This window comes from Staurois parvus, unplaced genomic scaffold (assembly GCF_062004578.1).
Source record: "Staurois parvus isolate SC_StPar_1 unplaced genomic scaffold, SC_StPar_1.0 ptg000414l, whole genome shotgun sequence".
NCBI classification, from domain to species: domain Eukaryota; kingdom Metazoa; phylum Chordata; class Amphibia; order Anura; family Ranidae; genus Staurois; species Staurois parvus.
Window position 1 is genome coordinate 6,224,520 of NW_028318210.1, and position 23,195 is coordinate 6,247,714.

General features: G+C 43.1%; 1 protein-coding gene across 2 annotated transcripts in view; it reads left to right on the top strand.

Annotated features, from left to right (window-relative positions):
* The window catches only part of MIDEAS (mitotic deacetylase associated SANT domain protein), a 146,873-nt gene that overhangs the window by 90,916 nt on the left and 32,762 nt on the right, over positions 1-23,195 (top strand). For both annotated transcript variants that reach the window (XM_089686892.1, XM_089686891.1), the window contains exon 2: positions 5,432-6,944. In XM_089686892.1, the coding sequence (XP_089543018.1) occupies positions 5,589-6,944 (1,356 nt within the window). In that variant the 5' untranslated portion in view covers positions 5,432-5,588. The remainder of the gene's footprint in view (positions 1-5,431; positions 6,945-23,195) is intronic.

Consider the following 23,195-nt stretch of genomic DNA (forward strand, 5'->3'; position numbering starts at 1 on the left):
CAATATTATCACTCAATTCTGCAAGTAGTTCTAATTTACTATCGCTGTTCTCTAGCTGGTCTAAAACCGCTTTTGACCTAAAGGGATTCTTTTTGGATGCCATGGACTTTTCACAGTTTCCAGGCAGAAAGAACAGACAAAATGCAGACAAGGGACAGGACAAAGCACTAGGGACAAAATGTATGTGAAATGGGTTGAAACAGCAATGTTTTGCTATGTAAAATTTGTTTGGAAAAAAATGACATTTTTTAAAATGTTCAAATTTCCCGCCGGCGGCGGCACCCGTACGTCCCGACGTCACAGGGACCGGAACACAGAAGCCAGATGCCGGCATCGACCTGAGGAGATGGCCGGGGACGCTGCAGGGGACACATTGCGGGAGCGAAGGACAAGGTAAGCTCTGCAGGGACTCTCTATGCAGCGCTGCATGGTAAGCCCGAGTGTAGCTCGGGGTTACCGCTTTTGGTACTGAAACTCTACCCCGAGCTACACTCGGGAATACCGCCAGGGAGGTTAAGGAGCCCTAGACGTCAACTGAACCCTGGTTGAGAATGGCTGATGTAAGCAATGTTTTTCTGAGAAAGCAAAATAATAATTCCTTTACTAAATGTTTGTGTGTTGAGCCAAGTTGACTTTGCACACCGTTTCAGACGTGGTGACACAGGAGAGCCTGGTGGGTGTTCGGAATGTGTAGCAGGCTCATCCTCTTGATGCTAGGGAATTTTCCTCTCTTAAAAAAAAGAAAAGGGTTCGCTCAGTTCAAGGGCAGCGTTATTTCAGATTGCTTCCTTTTGTGAAACAGTTTCTACGGCCTGAAGATAAAACCCAGAGAGTGGTTGCACAAACAAAATACAACCTCTAGAACACAAGGGCGAGTTCCTCGGATTCTCTGCAGATCCACAATAACTGTTTACATCTCTGCGCAAGATCTGGCCTGTGTTTTGTGCTCTGTTTGTGTTGTTGATTGACAAATCCAGACTGCTGCTGGGTTATTGTTCCATTAATAATTAGCAATGAATGCAGTCATTCTGGAGATCCAGCTGTTTCAGGATTTAGCTTTTGCAGAGCAATGGGTGAAGAATGTGACTAAGCACAGTGACCCATTTTACAGTAGTATGGACCTCGCCCCATAATGGAGGATTGCACCTCTTGCTGCTAGAACTGGAAAACTGGCTTTTACCTTGTTGTGTAAAAAGGGTGTTGGTTATCAGTAGTCTTTTGCATAGGCAAGCCCTGCAATCCTTGCAGGTAATGTGTTATTAAAGGATGGATGGGATTGTATGTGTCAGCATGTTGCAGGGTAATGCCTTCATGACATGCTCTGCAGTGACCGAGCAATTACTTCTACCACTATTATGAATAATTGATAGATCTGATCTGTTCTGTTCCACTCTCTTTATTCTTCAAGCGGGATTTGGCTTTTCTTTCTTTTTTTTACAAATCAGACCTTCAATTCATTTTGGGGATCACCATAGAAACAGAAATTCTAATCTGCACAGAATGTTCCTTTGGTATTTTTGTTTAACTTGATAAGATAGATCAAACAATATGCCAGTGTGTTTGTTTTCTTTGTTTTAAGTCCGGGGCATTCCAAAAGAGCTTTAAACAAACTTTTCATCCGAAAGGAATCCCTAAAACTTTCTGGTTTTTGGGAACCCTTACTAAAAGGAATTCATCAGGGACCAATAGGATTATTATTATACAGGATTTATATGGCGCCAACAGTTTGCTCAGCGCTTTACAATATAACGGGAGACAATACAGCAACAATACAGTTCAATACAAGAGGGATAGGAGGGCCCTGCTCCTTGGAGCTTACAATCTAGGAGTGAAGAACCCGTATATTGGTGGTCAGTACAAAGGATGCAGCCCTTAGGGCTTGTTCACATTTGCCTTAAAAGGCTGACTTTTAGCATTAACCCCCCTGGCGGTATTCCCGAGTGTAGCTCGGGGTAAAGTTTCAGTACCACAAGCGGTAACCCCCGAGCTACACTCAGGAATACCATACGGCGCTGCTCCGGGATCCCTCGATCACTTACCTTGTCCTGCACTCCCGCAATGTCCCTCCTGCAGTGTCCCCGGCAATGTAATCCGGCGGATGCCGGCATCTGTGTTCTGGGTTCCGTCCCCAGTGAGCGTTGGGACGTACGGGGACAGAACGGCGGGAAATTTGAAAATGACGAAAAGTGACATTCACTAAAATCACATAGTAAAACATTACTGTATCAAACCATTTCACATACATTGTGTCCCGAGTGCTTTGTCCTGTGCCCTGCCTGCATTTTTACTGTTCTTTCTGCCTGGAAACTGAGAAATGTCCATGGCGTCCAAAAAGCGTCCCTTTAGGTCAAAAGCGGTTTTAGACCAGCTAGAAAACAGCGATAGTAAATCAGAACCACTTGCAGAATTGAGTGATAATGATTTGTAGGGAAATTCATCATCAGACACTGAAAACGATTCTGCGACTTTGCTCAGTGATGTGCGAACTTGGCGCTATATTTCAAATTTCAGTGGTTTTGGTTTGATTATATTATTGAATTAAATTTATTATTATATTATTATTTTTTATGATTATTAAATTATAATTTATAATTTCGTGTTTCAAGTTTTATCATACCTGGGATGTTTACTAGACTCTTGTTCGGACAGATTTCAGTGAGTTATTCCTAAAAATTACAGGCCTACAATAAAAAAAAATACATATTTCCATGCAAAAAAAGTACCGCTTTGAGCACAGAAATATGGACATAATCAGACTGCTAGGGAGGTTAATGTGCATTAGTAGGTGCGCTTGAATTATTATTATTATATAGGATTTATATACGCCAACAGTTTGCTTAGCGCTTTACAATATAAAGGGAGACAATACAGCTCAATACAAGAGGATTAGGAGGGCCTGATACTGGGAGTTTACAATCTAAGAACTTGCATTTAATGCTCCACCCAACGCTCTGTGTGTTTTTGGTGCATTTGACGCATGTTAAAGGCATGTTAAAACTGCGCCACAAACATCAATTTTTTTTATTGTAATGCTATTAGCATGCCGCAACTGTGCTGGCATGGCGTTACCATAGACTTCAATGGAAGGAGTTGAAAGGCTTCAACTCCTTCAAACTTGACACGAGCCTTCAATTTTGAAGTGATGTGAACAGCACTGTGTGCTGTCCATATTATCTTTTGCGTAGGAGTTTGGAGAGCATTAAAAGTGCCCCTCAAACACCAGTTTGAACTAGGCCTAGTAGTGGTGGTCACTTTGCCACTCTAACAGCCAGCTAAAAAGACCGTTGATGGCGTTGGCCCAGGAACTATGCAGCACCATCATTTAGGAGGTCAATCAGCCACAGCTCAAGGAACCCCAAGCAACTTCTGGAAGAGCCAGAGGGTTCCACTGAATCCTGGTTGATAATGGCTGCCTTTACTTAAATAATTCCAAAATGGTAGTATGTGAGTGGGGCATAGTTTGATGATAATTAAAGTTTATAGCTCAGAATAGAACAATATGCATGTTCTTTTTATGGGTTTAAAGGGGTTCTAAAGCCTAAACCTTTTTTACCCTAATGCTTTCCTTTCATTAAGGTAAAAAAATGTGTAGGTAGCAATGTGCACTGTCACAGCATGAGGAAAGTACTGCCAAAAACCAGAAAGTGTGAAAGGGGACATCTACACTGATAATCAGGGCACTGATTAGTGCAGTCCCAACAGTGTTTATAAGTGCCCTTCAGTGCTTCCTATCAGTGCCCATCAGTGCTGCCTATCGGTGTCCATCAGTGCAGCTTCAGCGCACATCAATGAAGGAAAACAAATTACCTGTTTGCAAACTTTTATAATAGAAACTAAGAAACTTCCCCCCCCCCCCCCCCCAATTTTTGGCATTTTTTCATTTGTTTAGCAAAGAATAAAACACCCAGTGGTGATTAATACCACCAACAGAAAGCTCTATTTGTGTGAAAAAAAATAAAACTTTCATATGGGCCTGGCCTGGGCCAGAAAGGGGTAAAAGTGCCTGTTAGGCAAGTGGTTAAGATAAAATCTGCAAAATCTACTCACAAGCTAAGTGCCAGCTAAGCACTAAGATATATGCGCATATTACATGTAATTTTATACATATGTGCATATATTTTAGTGCTGGGCCAGCATTTAGCTTGTGAGTAGATTATACAGATTTTATATTAAATAAGTGTGTTTAAAGTTTTTACACTGGCGGTCTCCCTTTGTTCCCTCCCCTATGCGGCATAGTAATATGTGACTGGAATACAAGTGGAACATCTAATTTTAGGATGCAGTGGACGCTGCCATAACAAGTGCATTATGACTTACCTGTAGTGGGTGGCTATCTTGTGAGTTCCCTGTGTTGGTGGTGGAGGATCACTGGATTATAGAATGAGATCACACGGTTGTGTTTTTGAAGATGGACTTTATCTGGCCCTTTGGAGCACTTTTCCTCCAACTGACACCAATCATGGGATGACATTTCTCCCACTGATACAAATGTTGGGACACTATTCCTCTCACTTATATCAACAATGGGGCACTATTCCTCCCACTGACGTCAAAGATGTGGCACTGTTCCTCCCACTGACGCCAATGATGGGACACCATGCCTCCCTTTAAAACAAATGATGGGACACCATGCCTCCCATTAAAACTAATGATGGGACATTGTTTACTCCCACTGATGCCAGAGTATTTTCTACTTCTACTGGCCTCAATCTGGACCCCTAAAGTCTGAAGGACCGTAAACTGGCCCTTTTATTTAGAAAGACTCCTGCTATAGTGCATTGGATGCTTACCTTAATTTCCTCTGTGTAGGCTGTACTGTCAGTTAACTTGATGTATCCAAACGGTGGTCATGCAGGTTTCGATTTGATGTACAATTCAATCAAAATGATCAAATTAAAAACCAATCGATTAAACATAACTTCCCTTTCCAGACTATTTAGAATTGGTTTAGATCAGATTTGATCAACATGAGTCATTTGGCCAGAGCAGAAAAAGGTCAAATCTTTATGCACCTGTTGGCAGCACTAAGATTTGGTCAGTTTGATTGTATGTCAAGGTTCCGTGGTGAAAACCAATCAATACGATCGATAACGATAAAATCATATTATCCAATTATCAATCAAATGCTTCTTCCCCTTGGCATATCGATGAATTGTGTTGCTGACTATCCATTATTCTTATCAGGAGAGATCAATCGAAAAAGGAATTGATCTTTTATCAAAAGCATGTATGACCACTTTAAGGGGTGAGCACAGACAGAACAAGGTTCTAGGTGTCAGGTCCTTAGCTGCATTCTATTTTTTTTTTTTTTACAAGCATGGGAGGCAAAATTAATGTAAAGGATAATATTCAGTGATTTCCCTACATACTTTAATTCTAGATGGTCAAATGTTTTTAACTAGAGAATTCATAATCTCTTCCTCTCTTTCAGATAACTTTCTTCATCACCAGTGAGTAAATAGCTCACCATGCTTTAGAGGACGGCCTCTCCACTTAATCATCTTTCCAAGAAAAGCTGATAATCGTAATTCAGTGAATATTTGATGGACTTTGGAGACCTCTCCTGATTTGCATGTGTTTTGATTACCATGAATCTGCAGCCTCAACAGAAGGCTTCAAATAAAAGGACAGGAAAAAAGATTACATTTTTCAGCGAGCAGCCCAGCCATCAAATTGCCAGCAAGGAGCAGCAGTTAAAGGGTCAGCAGTTTTATAGTTCCATAGCCCGGCTCCCAGTGTCTCAGGCTTCTGACTTTCCAAAGTTGGATTCCTATTCCACACCTTCCAACAATATGCTGAACACCGTTATGTATGCTCAGGAGATCCCTGAAGCCATGAGGCTCAACCAGCAGCAAGTAGTCGGAAAGTGGAATGTGACAGAAAGGGGTGATGGCACGTGGCAAGCTCAACAAGCTGGAATGTGGTCAAGAAATGCACCCAGCTATCCTGTTTCCATGGTACATTCTTATTACAACCATCATGAACCAATTAAAAGGAGCCAAGACAAAGGGGTTGGCGTGTCCCAGGTGGACACGTATGGAGATGCGATACAGCAGATGATGTCTCAGAAGACACAGCTTGAACAGCATACATTGGCTCGTCAGCAGGCTCATTTAAACTCTATTTTGCAGGTTCAGCAGCAACAACAGCAGCAACAGCAGCAGCAACAACTTTCCTTGCAGCCATTTCAAATGGCATTTGGACATCAGGGTCAGAAACCATCATTACAGGAAATATTCCATGTTTTTCCTGAGGCACAGTCTAACGTTGCTTACGCCAGTCAGCAGAAACAGCAGCCCTCTCTTCCTAAAATGCAGCTGTTCGAGAACTTCTACCCGGCACAGCAACAGCAGCAGCAGTCAGCCTATGCTATACAGGCAGCAATACCCGTGGCTCAGTCTCACCAAGTGGCCCAGCAGAAGATGCATGTGATTAGCCAGCCACAACGTGTCCCCACATCAGAGGAGTACATGAAGGCTCTTGCTGAGCAGAGCCAGCAAACTGTTATGCCCAAAACTCAGATCCCCTTGCCACGTCGCTCTCGTAGGCTTTCCAAAGAGGGTGTGCCCCCATTGCCTACCACTGTAGTTGGACAGTCAAATGACCCTTACGCTCAGCACCATTATGATCAGGCAGTGCAAAAACAATCAGAAGAACGGTATAAACATAGTTACCAGCCTATTTCAAGAGATGCACAGATACCTAGCCAAGAAAGTCATTATGGCAACCACTATGAGCCGAACAAGGCCAGACTACCTCAGAATGGTAGTGCAAAGGATATTCAGACAACTGCCGAACAGAATATTGTGGTGCCTAGTCAGCCGGGAGCTGGAGCCGTAACGGTGATCCAGACAACGCGCCGAAGACGACGCATATCGCAGGAAGCAAATTTGTTCACTCTAGCACAGAAAGCAGTAGAGATAGCAAACCTGGAGAACACTAAGGTAAGACGATTTTACATATAAAAAACAATGAGATTTACCAGAACTGGGAGTGTGCAAAATTTGTTGCATCTGTGCATGATCCAATCAGCTTCCAACTTCAGCTTGTTCAATTAAAGTGATACTAAAGTCTTGTTTATTTTTTTTTCTTAAAAATAACAAACATGTCATACTTACCTGCTCTGTGTAATGGTTTGGCACAGAGCAGCCCAGGTCCTACTCTTCTGAGGTCCCCCTCCGGCGCTCCTGGCCCCTCCCTCCTACGGGTGCCCTCACAGCAAGCAGCTTGCTGTGGGGGCACCCAAGCATGAGCACTCCTCAGCCGCCGCTCCATGTGTCCTTTCACAAACAGAGCCCTGGCTCCGCTTCCTCATTGGCTCACTGTCTCTCAATGACAGCAGCCAATGGCTCCCACTGCTGTCTCAGCCAATGAGCAGAGGCAGCTTGCTATGGGGGCACCTGAGCAGACGAGCTTCTGAGCCGCGGCTCTGTGTGTCTATTCACATGTAAAGCCATGGCTGGCCTCACCCTATCCCTCTTCTGATTGGCTTACTTGCTGTGCTTGACAGCAGCGGGAGCCAGTGGTACTGCTGCTGCCTCAGCCAATTGGGAGTGAGAGTCCTCTTGTAGACATTGCTGGATCAAGAGGGGGCTCAGGTAAGTATTAGGGGGGCTGCTACACACAGAGGGTTTTTTATCTTCATGTATAGAATGCATGAAGGTAAAAAACCTTGAGACTTTAGAACCACTTTAAATGATCAGTTCACCTTTTAACAAAAAATAACAAATGCACATTTTTATGCAGGTGTAAAAAAAAAATGTGCGTTTATTTATAGAGCCTGTAAAGCACAGATGTCCAATTGGTGGCCCTGCAGCTGTTACCAAACTATAAGTCCCATGAGGCATTGCAAGATTGCCAGTTACAAGCATGACTCCCAAAGGCAGAGGCATGATGGGACTTGTAGTTTTGCAGCAGCTGGAGGGTTGCCAGTTTGACACCCCTGCTCTAAAGCATTGCACCTGCTATCAGCAGATTGCTGGTGCTATGCAGGTCTCCCCCTGACCTGTCCATATATCTGCTTGTTCATACATCCCATACGAGCAAGAAGATACTACTGACAGGAAGGCGCAATGAACTACCACGGAGCTGTGAAGCACCGTGGTGGTTCATTGAAAATGACAAGCCAACAGACGCAAAGGCTGCTGGGACTTGTAGTTTTTCCATTCACAGAGTGCTGTGAATGAATGATGCAGCCAGGCGGGCAGAGCCCCGTACAGCCAAATTGTTTTTAAATTGTGACATTTCTAGGTAAAGTTGATCCTGGGAATATCTGATTGCCTCTCGGGGGATCAGGAAGGAATTTTTTCCTCTACAGAAGCAAATTGGGTCATGCTTTGCTGGGTTTTTATGCCTTCCTCTGGATCAACTGTGGGCATAGGATTGTAACTTTCTTTTTTTTAGGTAAACTGGATGGACTTTTTGTCTTTTTTTCTTTTTTCAGCCAAACTAACTATGTGATAACTAGTAAGGGGGGAGAAGATCCCCTGCTTGCTGTCACAACTGGCATGCGGGGGGAGGGGGGGGGGTGCGGGGGGCAGTCAGATCGTAACACGTTACGAAAGGTGAACGTATCCTTTAAGCTTTGGTAATAAAACCTGGAAGCTGATTGGTTCCTATGTAGAGCTGCACCAGATTTTGCACTCTCCAGGTTTAGTAAATCTCCCCGATGTCTACATAAACCTTTGCTCTTTGCATACTTCTAAGCATAAGCTTTGATTTTGGTCAGACACTTCTGCTGTGAGCGAGCTACAAATTCCTCTAGCTACCTCTCACTCACCACTCTGAGCAGTGCAGGAGGTGAGCAAAGACTGTAACTAAAATTTTTTTTTTTTTTTTTTTTGTGTGTTTATCTGGTTTCAGAAAAATCTGCCCCTTTCTGCTAAGTGCCTTCTGAATGAGAAAGTTGGTGGAAAAATTGAGGTGTCTAACCTAATGTGTAAAATGGTTGCAAACCTCAGACATGAGATATGAACAAAGCATTTCCCTCTATAGTGTGCAATTTTCTAAATCCAGCGCACTGAGTGTCATTTCTGTTTGCTGTCGTGTTACTCTGCTATTTGCATGAGTCACTTTTGAGAAGTTTTCCTGACACCAAGGGGAAAAATTGTGACAGTGGAGGAGCCTCCAGCACACAACCTGTGATTTACAGCCTCCGCTCTGTTCCTGTGTGAAGGGGGGGGTTCCCTCCCCTCCCTCCCCTCCCCTCCCCTCCCATCAGCTTTGTTCTTGTGTGCTGTGTGAAGGAGGTTGTTTCCCTTCTCTCCAATCAACTCTCTGAGCTTTGAACAAATGTAGAGAAGAGAAGACTGCAGATAAATAGGTACAACTTACATAGGTGGTGGAGGAGAAGGGAGTAGCAGGGGAATGCCTTTCCCTCCCCCCAAGGCTATGTGTTTCAATTGATGTACCCAGCGTAAGAAGATACAACTCTAACCCCCTACTCTAAAAGTGACTCCATAAAATGCTGCTGGAGAAAGGAGCCACCCTAAACGGGAAACCCGCATCTGTAGTCATGGCACCAGCTTAAGGCAGGACATAGGTAAGGATTAAAGATAAATAAACTACATATTCACAAAATGATTATACTAGCTATGGAGAGTGCTTAAAAATGAGGGTTTAATATCATTTTAACATTGCATTTTTATTTATTTTTTTATACAGCATGTGGACAACCTAGGCTAAGTTCACATGTGCATATCTAAGCATACACCTGTGCGAGGGCCACTAATTTTACAGCCATTCAGATTTGCAACCCCAAACGAAGACACTCTGTGTTCTGGGTCATGCACCCACACTCATGCACCTGTCATATTAAGATCAGTGTCTGTGTCCCAACTGACATCAGTGGGACGGTCTCCACTGGGATGCACAGAACACCCGTTCATCCCCAACAGATAGTGGGGTATTTTGGTTTTCTGTTGCCCCTCCCATCTAAATTTGTCCTACCCCTTGATGTTTAAGATCCACCCCTTCAGGACACGACCAGAAGGGGGCAATGTGACTGGGGGGAGAGGGAGCAGCATGATGCAGCGCCAGTTCTCCAAGCTCTTACCTGTTCAGCAGCAGCTCCTCCAGATAGTATCAGGAGTGGTAGCTGTGCATGTGTCCCGTCTCCACCAGGATCTCCAATGGCAGCTGCAACAAGGAGTGGGGGGGCTACTCTACTCCACCCTGACCTCGTCCTCTTCTTCTTCCCCCTCCACAGGCCCTCCGCTGGCACCTCCTAGCCTTACCCACACATCCTGGCACACACTGATGGCAGGCCCCATTCCTCAAGTGCTCCCTGGATTTGCCCACCACTCCGTCCTTTTCTGCAGCCGGTCCTCTGGTCCTTGCTTGTGTGTCGAATCGGCTTGACAATCTGCACCCACCTCCCCACCTCCCGATAACGGCCCTGCCGCTGATGCCCACGTTGTCCATCCTTTGTGGTGGTTGTGGCTCCCCACCCCTGTAAAATGCCTTGCGGCAGATATGCCCCTGCCAAAAGACAAACATGGCCCTCGCATGGGCGTAGGCTTAAGTATGCTCATGTGGGCAAGGCTTTTAATGCAGCTCTGCATTGTAACCAGTCAGCTTTTTATTTTCAAAACTTAATTGAACAAGCTAAAGTTAGAAGCTGATTGGTTACTATGCACAGCTGCACCAAATTCTGCATGCTCAAGTTTTAGTAAATCTCCCCCACAGTAACATAGGTTGAAAAAAGATGCACAATCATCTAGTTCAACCAACCAAACTGAACCCTATGTGCACAGATCGAGAAGGAAAAAAATTCCTGATCAAGCATGGCCCAGTTTGCTCTAACAAAGGAAAAAAAAAATTTTTTTCTGGTAACATCTAGGGCAGTGTTTTTCCTTTTTTGTTTTTTTTGTTTTTTTTTTTATAGTCAAGACACCCTTTACAAAAATGTAATGGATAAGGCATCCGTTACATTTTCTTCAGTCTCAATCACCCCATTCTAAAATGTAAAAAAACTATTCTACACCCATCCACACACATAGTACACCCTACATTAGAGGCGATTTATTTTTCCAAAGCAAATGTACCTTAGCACACTGATACCGACTAGTATTCCAGTGTGTGTCAGTTTCTCTCCCTCACTCTGCTAATGTGACCCCAGTGCTAATGGAGAGGGGCAGGGTAGGGGCAATCAAGGATGATGTGCATGTACCCGACGTCCTGGATCGGATATAGGGTATAGGATTATAACTTTTTTTATTGGTTGAACTGGATGGACTTTTGTTTTTTTTCAGCCAGACTATGTAACCATGTCCTCCTTATCAACCTATGATGTCATTGGTTGTTAGGATGCAGGCAGCTAGAAGGTCATAAAAGTGCACAATGAAAACCTGTGCTTTGTGTAACTAAAAGGCAGGATTGATCCACCTGCTGCTTGTGTATAATTTTTGGGCAATTTTTACCATTTTAGGCATTTTGCCAAGGCACCTCTAAAGAAGCCTGAAGGCGCCCCAGGATGCCTGGGCACCCTGGTTGAAAAGGACTGATCTAGGGATCCCCGGATCAACTCTCTAGTCATATTTTCATATTTCTTATAAATATTAATATTCTGTTCTTAATAAGAATTGTATATGATAAGGTTTTCTTTATATACAGTTTTTTTTTTCTTTTTCAAGGAGATTTGCCATCTGTTGGTGGTCTGAACACTGGGTGTGGCCCTTGTCAGACCAATCATTTAGACTTTTTGTGGTTGAGAAACGGCAGCTTCTTAGCTCTTGGAGGTTCCAGCGCTGCTCGGGCCTTTTTTTTGGCTCAGTGCAGTTCTGACCTCAGAAACCCATTAAAAGCATCCCGTTCCCGCTGTTCAGCCTCACTTAGATCAGCAAATACGTGTTCTAAGTTCTTGCTCCAACTCTGCTCCTATCAAGCAAAGGGCTTCTGTATGATTCGTTCATTCATGTACATGCCATCTGTTAGTATTTTCCATTATATGTACTTTATAATGGTTATGATCTGCAGAATAACCGCAAGTGATGTATGGTCATATATTGCTCTGTCCCGAATTCAGTAGACCTTTCCACATTTATTTTCCATGTAAATTACGTCAATTTGCAAGTCAGCCAACATCTTTTTTTAATAAGTGAACGCTGCAGAAAGCTGCCTGTTACCATGAGTTGCCTATTTCTGACATACAACTTACTATTCTGATCTGCTGTGGGACATGTTTATTGTATTTCAAAAAAAAACTTTGAACACTTTCCTCTGCTATGATGCTAAATATAGTGACCTTTAAAACTTTCTAGAGATTTATTCCCTGGGTGGAAGTAATGGAAATGGCATGGATAAATGGATTTGGAGATGGAAAGACACGACCACTAGTGTGCCTACTGTGTATGTTTGGTGGATGCTTCTCTACCTGCAATCATCTGAGTTTACAAGGAGCTGCTAACGTCCCTGTATTGGGGATTGGGCACTTTTTTTTTTTTTTTACCTTTTGTGTTGGTTCAAACTTTAAAATTGCTTTATTCCATTTGTATTAGACCTGGTTAAGTCGAAGTTACATGAGTGATGTGTTTTTAGTAGTGCTTTTTTTAAAGGGTCGGTTCACCCAAAACTGATATTTCAGTTTTGCTTCTATGTAAGTGCCATGCTTAGAACAAAACAATAGTGTTGAAGCACAAAGCCCCAACCAAAGTGACAAATAGTCCTCAGTTCAAAAGAAATCACAAACCGTGATGTGAATAGTAGTGAACATAAGAGCACCATGATCCTCTTCACTTATTATTCATAACATGCGTAGCACCAAGTGTCCTCCACCACCTACATCCTTTGTTTTCCAAGCAAAATGTGACCCTCATGTGAGACGTCAGACTGCGCTTGAAGAAAGACTCAATGGAACGCTGCACAGAACTCCCCAATTGTTATCAGAATGAGCTCTCCATCTCCTGCAAACATCATGGCACAATCATGGAAATGTAAACAAACTCCCAGTAGTGCAAACCCAGTTAAACACACTCACATTGATATGGCAAGTAAAATGGCATCCAAAACTACTACAATACCCAGAATCATCGGCAAAGCGCACATGCGCAGTGACGTCACGACCTCCGGTTTCACCAACGCGCTTCGTCATAAATGACGTCTCTAGGTGTTGGAGTCAAATGACCTTTCTGTTTCTTTTATCACGGGAGGACTTTATTGACAAGATATCTGCATTTCTGGGTCTGCACACCTACTGTGGCCTTTATAAGAGGTTTTCATTCTCCTTGTTTCATTGTTTGTTTATTTTATTCATTTTGAGTAATGTAACAGGAAGAGCTGTATCAGATTAAGGTGGATGGGAATCGTATATTCTGAGGTGGGTAGGAGTAATGTTGGGAATTATGACATGGAAATCTTCAGTTTGAACATAAAAAGTCTCCACTCCAAACCACTCCTCCTCACTGCAATTTTAAACCCGCATGCTGGGGGTTATATGAGCCGTCTCGACTCACAGATCGAATGCTAAGATGAAAGCCACCACACACCAAAGGGATCACTGGTCTCCATATTTATTAGGAAAGATCTCCACAAGCCTCCTAGGAAGGGGCAGTCCTAGATGAAGGCTGTCGGTTTCAAGTTTGTGGATATCCTTCCTAGTAAATGTGGAGCCCAGTGATCCCTTCAGTGTCCCATGACTTTCTTCTTGGCACAAGATAAATCTGTCTGTTTATCCAGGAGCTGACTTGGCCCACCAAGTCTACCTATAACTAAAATATCACGCTTGTTTGGACTGACCATGAATCTTAAAGTGGTAGTAAAGTCGTTTTTTTTTTTTTTTTATTTTTTACTTGTACCTTCAGGTAAGCCTATAAAACATCTTACCTGTATATACTGTAAACATCTCCTTAATGTGCACCGTTTAGGAGATACTTACTTGTAAAGGAGCACCAGCCCGTGTGCTCTGAAGGAATGGCATACCCATGCTGTTCCCTCAGAGCTGTGTGCCATAAAAAGTGACTCCCGCACGTCATAGTGGCTCAGCCATTCAAGTTGCCAGAGCCCGCGGACCCAGAAGAAGGGCCGGGTGCAGATGGAGCCCCTGTTACCGGTGACAGCTCGCCGCTTCTGGCCTTCGTTTTAAGGTCAGTTTCACATAATGTGTTAGTATGCGATGCATACTAGCACGTTGTGCCTTTGTCTTGCAGGATGTTTTTGTTTTTTTGGGGTTTTTTTTGTTTTTTTTTAAACAAGGTCGCATTTTACTACTGCTTTAAAGCCCTGTGGGGAGGTTATTTACTAAAACTGGAGCACGCAAAATCTGGTGAAGCTGTGCATAGAAACCAATCAACTTCCAGATTTTATTGCCAAAGCTTAATTGATCAAGCTGAAGTTAGAAGCTGATTGGCCACCAATCACAGCTGCACCAGATTCTGAGTGCTCCAGTTTTAATAAATCTCCCCGTGTCTGTCTAACTAAGGAACATCTCGGCACCAAATGAATGGCACCACCTACAGCCTGTTGAGGACAGCTATGAAGCTCTAGAAACAGTGAACATGTCTTTATGGTATTTTCAGGGGGCGTTTATGTTGGACAGGGTCCTCCTTGAAATATCAACTTGTGAAAACCTATGACAGGCATACAGTGTAACAGAGACTCACACCCTGTAGATGCCAGGATACAAACTGAATTTCTAGTCTAGTCTGCTTGACAATTTGCCAGGTATCTCTGATCTGATCTTGGCATAAATGGACAGTCTTTTTTTTTTTTTTTTTTGTTTTTTTAATTCTTATTAATTTTCCAGTATAAATTTACAATATAGATTTATTGGTACTTACAATATCACCCAAGCTTAACCACTTCTCACCGAGTGTGTGCAAATATGGGGCCCCGCTGGACTGGGCTTTTTTCCGTGGGCCTACATATTTGAAAATCTGTCTTTATGTTGGGAACGTGCACAGAGACCTTCGGAGGAACTCTGGATGAGAAAGTGTGGGTTAGAAAAACAGGGGTATATAAAAGAGAGGTGGATGTGATCAAAAAGATGAATAAAAATCTCTACGTCACTCTTGTGAATAAACAAAAAATAAAATATATAATAATCATACACGTGATCCTAAATACAATGAAATCATCAGGGAACAAATACACAATGACATGAAACGAAACGTGATAAATATTGAAGTGAGTACAATAAAAAAAAAAGTGAGTGAATAAACAAATATCACAATATTAAACGTATCGAAACAGATGACATAAGGATCAAATGTGCCAAAAAGTTGAACAAAACCAATAGTGCACAGTCCAAAACGAACTCCGTGTTCAGTCCAAAATGCAAATCAGTGTTCATTCAATCAGTGACCTCATCTGGTGATCATTCCAACACATGAATCCACCACCGGCTAGCATGCACACTCACTTCCACGCTGCGACCCTTAAGAGTCAACACACTTAAGAGTAGCCTTCAGCGGAGTGATCTTAGGCACATTTGTACCCTTGCCAACAATCCAGGAACCGTACCAATAGTGGTGTTATCCCCGTCCTGACGATAGTCAGCCAAACAACCTCTCAGGCGATCCCCATAAAGAAGTAGAAAACAAGGACTCCCATAGTGCAGTAAGCTTTAAAATGTATTAGGACAACACAAGCCAAAACCCAACTTACACAATGAATAAAGGGTCTGCAGACCCACAAGCATAAAAACAGCAAGAAACACAGGGTGTACTTGCATGGGTGTAGCAAGATGGCGGCTGCCGTCCATGCCAGAAATGACGTCACCACGCTTCCGCATACACTTTCAGCAATATAAACACTTTTTTAATAGAGCAGGGAAAGCTGGAAACCCAATGTGATATTTTTATTTTTGCATTACTCATAACATTTGGACATATAATGATGATTCAAAAATATATCAAATAAACTGTGCCCAATCGTGCAAAAAAATATAACCTATCATCAAAGCGTCTTGCAGTGCTCAATCAGCCCAAAAGCCATACATTCTTGTGCTTCCACTGGTAGTGCTCCACACCAAAATTAATTCAGTGCCCCTCCACCTGAAATAGGATGGCCGCTCAGCTCAGGTTGTGGACTTATATAGCAGCATAGGTCTATCAAGCATGATCATTCCATGCATGGCAGATGGCAGAAAAGGACTTGTACTGTATAATATCAGGAATGGTAATAATGATCACCCACAGGGACCTCCTCTCCACTCAGCCTCGGCTTATAAGGAACAGCCTCCAATTGTGTAAAACCATTTAATGTATATTATGAATAACAAAGTTTGCATTCACAAAGTAGCATGGTATAAAATGCGTATCCGCATGAAACTCCGAACTTCCAGTCTGTATCTCCGTGACCGAAAGTGACGTCACTAAGCTCCACCCCACACATTACGCCAACCCACGTGGCTTCGTCGGGGATCATATTTTTATTGCTGTCTGAACGCTTGATAAAGAGATTCCCTCCGTTATGGTGATAGTTGTCATCTGGACAGCAAATGAGGGGATGTCCCAGACTGCAAAAAACATACAAAAGAAAGTTAATACTTTCCCCCTCTGCCAAAAAGTTTGTGCTGGAGTTAATTTTTATATTTTTTACATGTGAACACATTGTATATAAAACATTGAAACGGTAGGATCCAGTTAGCCATTTCCAGGGCCACGTCCTTAAAATGAAAGAAAAGCCTAAATCTCGCTATTGTTAAAAAATGTTCAACCCCACCCCTAGTCTAACCTGTATAAAAAAAAAAAAAAAAAAAACAGATGTACGTACTTCCTTTTTTTTTTTATCCTGCTCTGGCCTAGTCTCATGACCCAGCAGCTTTGGCCCAGGAAGCACTTGGCACAAAACTGTGTATTTCGGGAGCTGTGAGGTCACCCAAGTTAGACTTAGGCTTTTCTTTCATTTTCAGACCATGTTCACACCTGTTCATGTTGAATGGTATGTGTGCCTTTTGTGCGTACTTAGGTACATTACAATTAGGGCAACCTATTTAATTTAATGGAATGCCCTACACTCACAAATTGCACAAAAGAAGTGCAAGCACTTTTCTTTTTTTTCTTTTTTTTTAATATCACATCACACCATGCACTGTGGTGCAGTTTAGCTCATGTTCCTTGGCTAGTGCATTTGCCAATAATGATGAATGGTACCTCCGTACGCCTGGTAGAACATAACATGTCTCGGAGGATCAGGAAGGAATTTTTTTCCCAGCAGGAGCAAATTGGATCATTTTTGCTGGGTTTTTTTTGCCTTCCTCTGAATCAACTGTGGGTGTAGGATTATAACTTTTTTTTTTTTTTTTTTTTTTTTTTTTTTAATGGTTGAACTGGATGGACTTTTGTCTTTTTGTCAGGCAGACTAACTATGTAACTATGATGTACTGTGGCCATGCATTGAAAACAAACACAGTCCTGCATCATAGAAATACAGGAAAGAAGAATAAAGCAACCGAATGCATGTACTCCTGCACTGGACAGTGGACTCCACAATGTCAATATCCCCACATGAGTAAGAAAGGAATGCAAGCCTTGCTGCCCTCAATGGACCAAGGAAATCCAAAGAGAACTGTATAGAAGAAACAAAAAGAGGGCGCAAGGGCTTCGTGCATTACCTTTAAAAATGAGATTCATTTATAACTTGTTAAAATACTCACAAGAGAAATCAAATCAAATGGAAAGCATGTCACAAAGGATGCAATGTGGTCCAAAAACCCCTGAAGGTGGTCTGGTGGGGGACTGTAGACCTCTGGATAGCTGGTGGCTGATGCATTTCGAGGTTGTACCTCTTCCTCAGTGGCCCTGACGAAGAGATATAACCTTGAAACCCATCAGCCACCAGCTATCCAGAGGTCTACAGTCCCCCACCAGACCACCTTCAGGGGTTTTTGGACCACATTGCATCCTTTGTGACATGCTTTCCATTTGATTTGATTTCTCTTGTGAGTATTTTAACAAGTTATAAATGAATCTCATTTTTAAAGGTAATGCACTAGGCCCGTGTGTCCTATTTTTGTTTCTTATGTACAGTCGTAGAAATACAAACTGGCTCTAAGACCAAAAGGAACAAACGTTTTCATTGAAGACACTTGTTTCAGTGACCGCAATCTGAGGGATTTCCTCAAACCTTGGAGAGATTTCTTCTCATTTCCTGTTTGATCTGTGAAATTCCCTCAATAGGACACTTACAAACAACACGTGGCACATGTAAACCGTTCCATGCTCTATCTAGAAGGAATAAAAAAGCTTTTGTTTCTGGATACGCTTTAAACGTTTGTGAGGAGAGGAAGCTGAGTGAACAGGCTCCATTTGTTGGCACTGTTAGTGGCCATGGTCACTCGCCGCTGCTTGCTGGTCCTAAATAGCTCGGCGTCTCATGTCCATGTAATCTGGCAGAGCCGAGGCTTTGCTGTTACGTTGCTGTCATTACACTGCTTGCTGTCTTCCCATGTGAGAGCGACACTACATTTCTAGAAGGATATAAATAGATGCAGCGATGAAACTCAGGGGTAATAAGGAGCACGTGAAGGAGATGCGTTTTCACATGTTTCTGGCCTCAGCCCAGAGAGAAATACGAACAAAGTATCTGAGAAAGTCATCGCCCTCTGTTTACACAGCTATGTAGTCACACTTTTATCTGAAACAATTCTGATTTCCTGGCTATTCATTTACAATAAGGAGCTTGCTTGATTGGTTCATGTCTTCAAGATAGAATTTAGGGAAACTTTGAGGGGGGGGCCAATAAAAACAGACGGCTGAGCCGTGTTTTAACCACCTCCCGGAGCTGCAAAGTCAGCCAAACAGGGATTAACACATGCTACCGTCATGATGCTTTACATTGCATTGCAGTGCACACAGTTGTGGTGTGGTGGTGTAGGCTTTTAGAGATTGAGATGGGGAAACCTCCTCACTGCCTGTTCAGTGCCCTCTGGAAAGCAATCTACTGTGGATTGCCCTTTAGATGGCTAACGCAAGTGCTAACAAGCCCAAAGTGAATCGGCTGCACATGAAAGGATTTCATCAGCTTGAAGTAGACCTTTCAGTAACTTTGGAAGTCTGCATGAATGAATTCCTATTACACAATTTGCTTTATTCTTAGCTACTCCTTCCATGTGGAATGCTTCTTGGCAAGCTGTGTGCTGGGGAGCACCCATGCAGGAGCACTCCCGAGCCAGGCTGTGTGCACACATAGACACACACAGTGGCTAGGCCACGCCTCCTGCTCTCTCCTCACAGGATTTCACTGACATCAGCGGGAGCCTATGGTTCCCACTGCTAACAGCAAAGCCTGTGAGACAAGGAAGATGGGAGAAAAGCTGCTGCATATGGAACACTGCTGAATCAAGGGAATATTCAGGTATTTTAACCTCTTGGCACTGGCGCCTCCCAGCCCTTTAAGAGTTTCAGTAGCCGGGAGGTGGGCAGGGTTTAGGGTCATGTGACCACCGTGATTCGCCGTCATGGCGGTCACATGATTGGAAAAGGTCCCAATCGAAAAGGGAGATCGAGACCTTTCTGTGAGTCACGGACATATATGCTGGGAGTGCGCAGGGCGCGAGCTCTCAGCACAAATGTATTTTCTAAGTGCACACAAATATGCGGCTGCTCGGCGTCAAGGCCCAGACGCCGAGAGGCCGCATATTTGCGTGCGCTTGGCGTCAAGAAGTTAAAGTGGTTCTAAAGGCTCAAAGTTTTTTACCTTCATGCAGCAGCTCCTCCTATTACTCACCTAAGCCCCCGCTTAATTCAGTGACGTGCAGTAGAGTCTCAGCTATCCCAGAACTCCCTCTCCTTATTGGCTGAGACAGAAGTAGATGCCATTGCTCCCACTGCAATTTAATCACAGCCAGTGAGCCAATGAGGAGAGAGGGGCGGGGCTGAGTGTAAATGGATACACGGAGCAGTGGGTTCCCCCATAGCAAGCTGCTTGCTGTGGGGGCACCCAACAGGAGGGAGGGACCAGAAGTGCCTGCGGGGGACCCGAGAAGAGGAGGATCCAGACTGCTCTGTATAGATATGTTTGTTATTTAAAAAAAAAAAAAAAAGCCTTTAGAATCACTTTAAGGGGGATGCTGGAGGGAGCTGCTATTGAAAGGTATTGTACCTTAAGGCTAGGTTCACACTTGAGCGGGTTTGCAGCACGACAGCCCATTCATTTGAATTTGCTGCTGAGTCTGCGTTTCCCACAAAAAAGGTGCCTGTGCCTTTTTCAAAATGCAGCCACAGGGAAATTGCTTTTGCACCATGCGATTTCCCTGTAATTCCTGCACCTGCAAATGTGCTGCAGGTTTAAATGCTTGGGGGTGCCATTAAGAAAGAATGGCATCCCTGTGCGTCTTTACAGAGCAGCATGTTTTTCTACAGTGTGAACCTAGGTTAATGGAGAAGATAACGAGGTTAATAAAATAAATACATTTGAGTCTATAACTACTCTTAAACTCCTGTCCAGCGACTCTGCTGAGATTTAGATTGTCAGCAGTGCGATGCAAGCTGCAAGAAGCATTTCCTCATTCTCCTCTCTCCCAATCATCAGACTCCAGTGCTACTTTGCGGCAAATTGCATGGTGAGAAGCAGTAGCTAAGGCTGATCTGTGTCATAGCCAAAAAAATCTACAGGCCCCAGGTTGTAGGTCATCTCATGGCCAGCATCCCAGTCCAAGAAGTAGGTGCTGAGCCTGGATATGGAGAACTCTGTCCTTTTGAGAAGAAAAATAAATGATGGCATTGTTAGGGGGAGCACTGTGATCACTCGGACAGGTAGTAACTATGCATTGAACATGAAAAAAAAAAATTGACAACTTTTTTCGCTAGAACCATTTAACAACAATAATAACCATGCAAACGTGACAAAATTATGTATATAAAAGGATAAGTTCACTTTACCAAAAAAAATAAATAAATGTACATATTTTTGAAGAAAAAAAATGTGCATTTGTTTTTTTCTGCAGAGGCTTGGAAAGCATTACACCCGTAATGAGTGGATCAGGTGTGCAATGTCAGACTTCTGCGGACAAGCCCTACAACTTTCTGTCCGTACCTTCATGCGGGGTGTCTGTTTAATAGCTACAGGGTTTGTGAATGAACTGCAAGACCGCTCAGCAGCACCCACACAGTTCATTCAGAACTACAAGCTGTCAGCTGCGGTGGCTGATGGTAGTTGTAGTTCATTCATTCACAGGAAACTGAAATGATGCAGCTGTGTAGGCGGAACCTGGCATGGCCGCACTCTTTTTAAATTGTGACAGCAGGTGCAGGGGGAAAATCCTGTGACCACTGTCACACCGGGGGGGGGGGGGGGGGGGGAGGGGGGAGCAGGGAAACTGGCTGTTGAAGCTGGAACATATCACATATTCCACCCCAAATATGGGTGAACTCAGCCTTTAAGCAAATTAGATATACAGTGAAACACACACGCACAAACACACGTGTACACACACACACACGCACAAACACGTGTACACACACACACACACACAAACACACGTGTACACACACACGCACAAACACAAACACACGTGTACACACACACGCACAAACACACGTTTTTGTTATCTCTTACTTTAAAACCAACCCTACCTGATACTTTGACTAAATCTGGCCATAGATGATTTCCTCCATCCACACAAGTGAGGTAGATGGAGGAATTCCCTCTCTCTTCTGGGACATTGTATTCTGACGGTGGTACTCTGATCAGCGGATGCAGCCATTGATTGACAAAGGTTTTCCAACATGCCCATTTGACAGAAGCTGATCTAATGATGAAACTTCTAGTGAACAGGGATGACCACACATGGATTACAGTTTGTCTGGTCCCTGCTGAACTGGCCAAATTTTGGTCCATCTGTTTTCAGCTCAACTCTATCTGGCAGCTTGAAATGTTCTGTTATATGAAGGAGTTCTTACCAATCATGTTGATTTATTATCAATATTTAAAGGAATATAGAAAAAGGGAGACAAGGTTTTCAAACATGGTGCGCCATATGTAGGTGGTAACCGGGACAGTATGGCCCCTTTCACACGGGCGTTCCCTTTGTCTGTTTTTATATCCATCTGTTAACAGATAATAAACAGATCTCAATGCATCTCTATGGAAAAACTGATGTAAAAGGATGATCATTCATTTACATCCGTTTACATCCACATCCGTCAACATCTGTTTTTTTAAACTGATCAAAGCCCTATTTTTTCTTTAGTTAAAAAAACAGAATGGATGAAAAACGGATGGAAACAAACGGTCTGCATCCGTTTTTTCATTGGTTGCGGATGTGAGTTCTCATGCACACTGGACGTTTTTGCAGCTGCTATTTTTGGCTTTTGACGTTTTTTTACCTACAACTAGTAAACCCCCCCAGCATGTTATCCTATGTGCCCATGCACACACAGACTATAAGCAACATTTTTTTGCTGGAAAAAAAACCCAGGACTAGTGGGTTTCTAGAGGAGTTTTTCAGCATTAGAGCATTTTTTACAGCTAAAAAACGCGGTAAAAGACCGCAAACCGGCATTTTTGGACTTTTTATGACCAAAAAAATTATTTTTTTATGGTAAAAAAAAAAACGTTAAACGCAAATGTGGGAAAACGCCCCTAATCGTGCAAAAGCGCTAAAAAACCTGAAAACTCATGTTTTTAACGTGACTTTACACAGCTAACATTACCAGCGTTCTCAAAACACCCCGTGTGCATGGAAACTAATACTGATGTAAACTGAATCCGTTTTTTTTTGTTTGTTTGTTCTTTTAAACACGACAACTGATGAAAGAAACAAAATGCCCGTGTGAAAGGGCCCTACACAAAAGCACACATCAGAGTTGCAACAGTCTGGTGAAGTAGAACTGAAAATAAGTACGACCTTGTATCCAGAAACTGCTTTTTATCAGTGCTGATCCATGCATCCTTGGGGATTGCCCACGTATGAGGAAGCCTGAGCCCTTGGCCTTCTGGCCTGTGATAAAGTAGAGGATCAGAGTTGCTGAAGTGGCAGTTCATGTGCAGCGATCATGTGAACAAGTGCTTTAGGCCTTTACATGTTGCCAGTAATGAACAGAGCCTGGAGCAAAGGTAAGTATTTCAGCCCCTCTATTAGCCTGTGTTGACTATTAATGCTACTTTACCTTTGAGTATAGCTCTGCGGCTCATTTTCCACGATTTGGCAGCAATACCATTTGCAAGTAATAAAACTTATTTTAGATGTATTTTATCAATAGCGATAAGTGGTGCATTATGTCCAGCAACATGACCTGAGCATCACTGACATCATA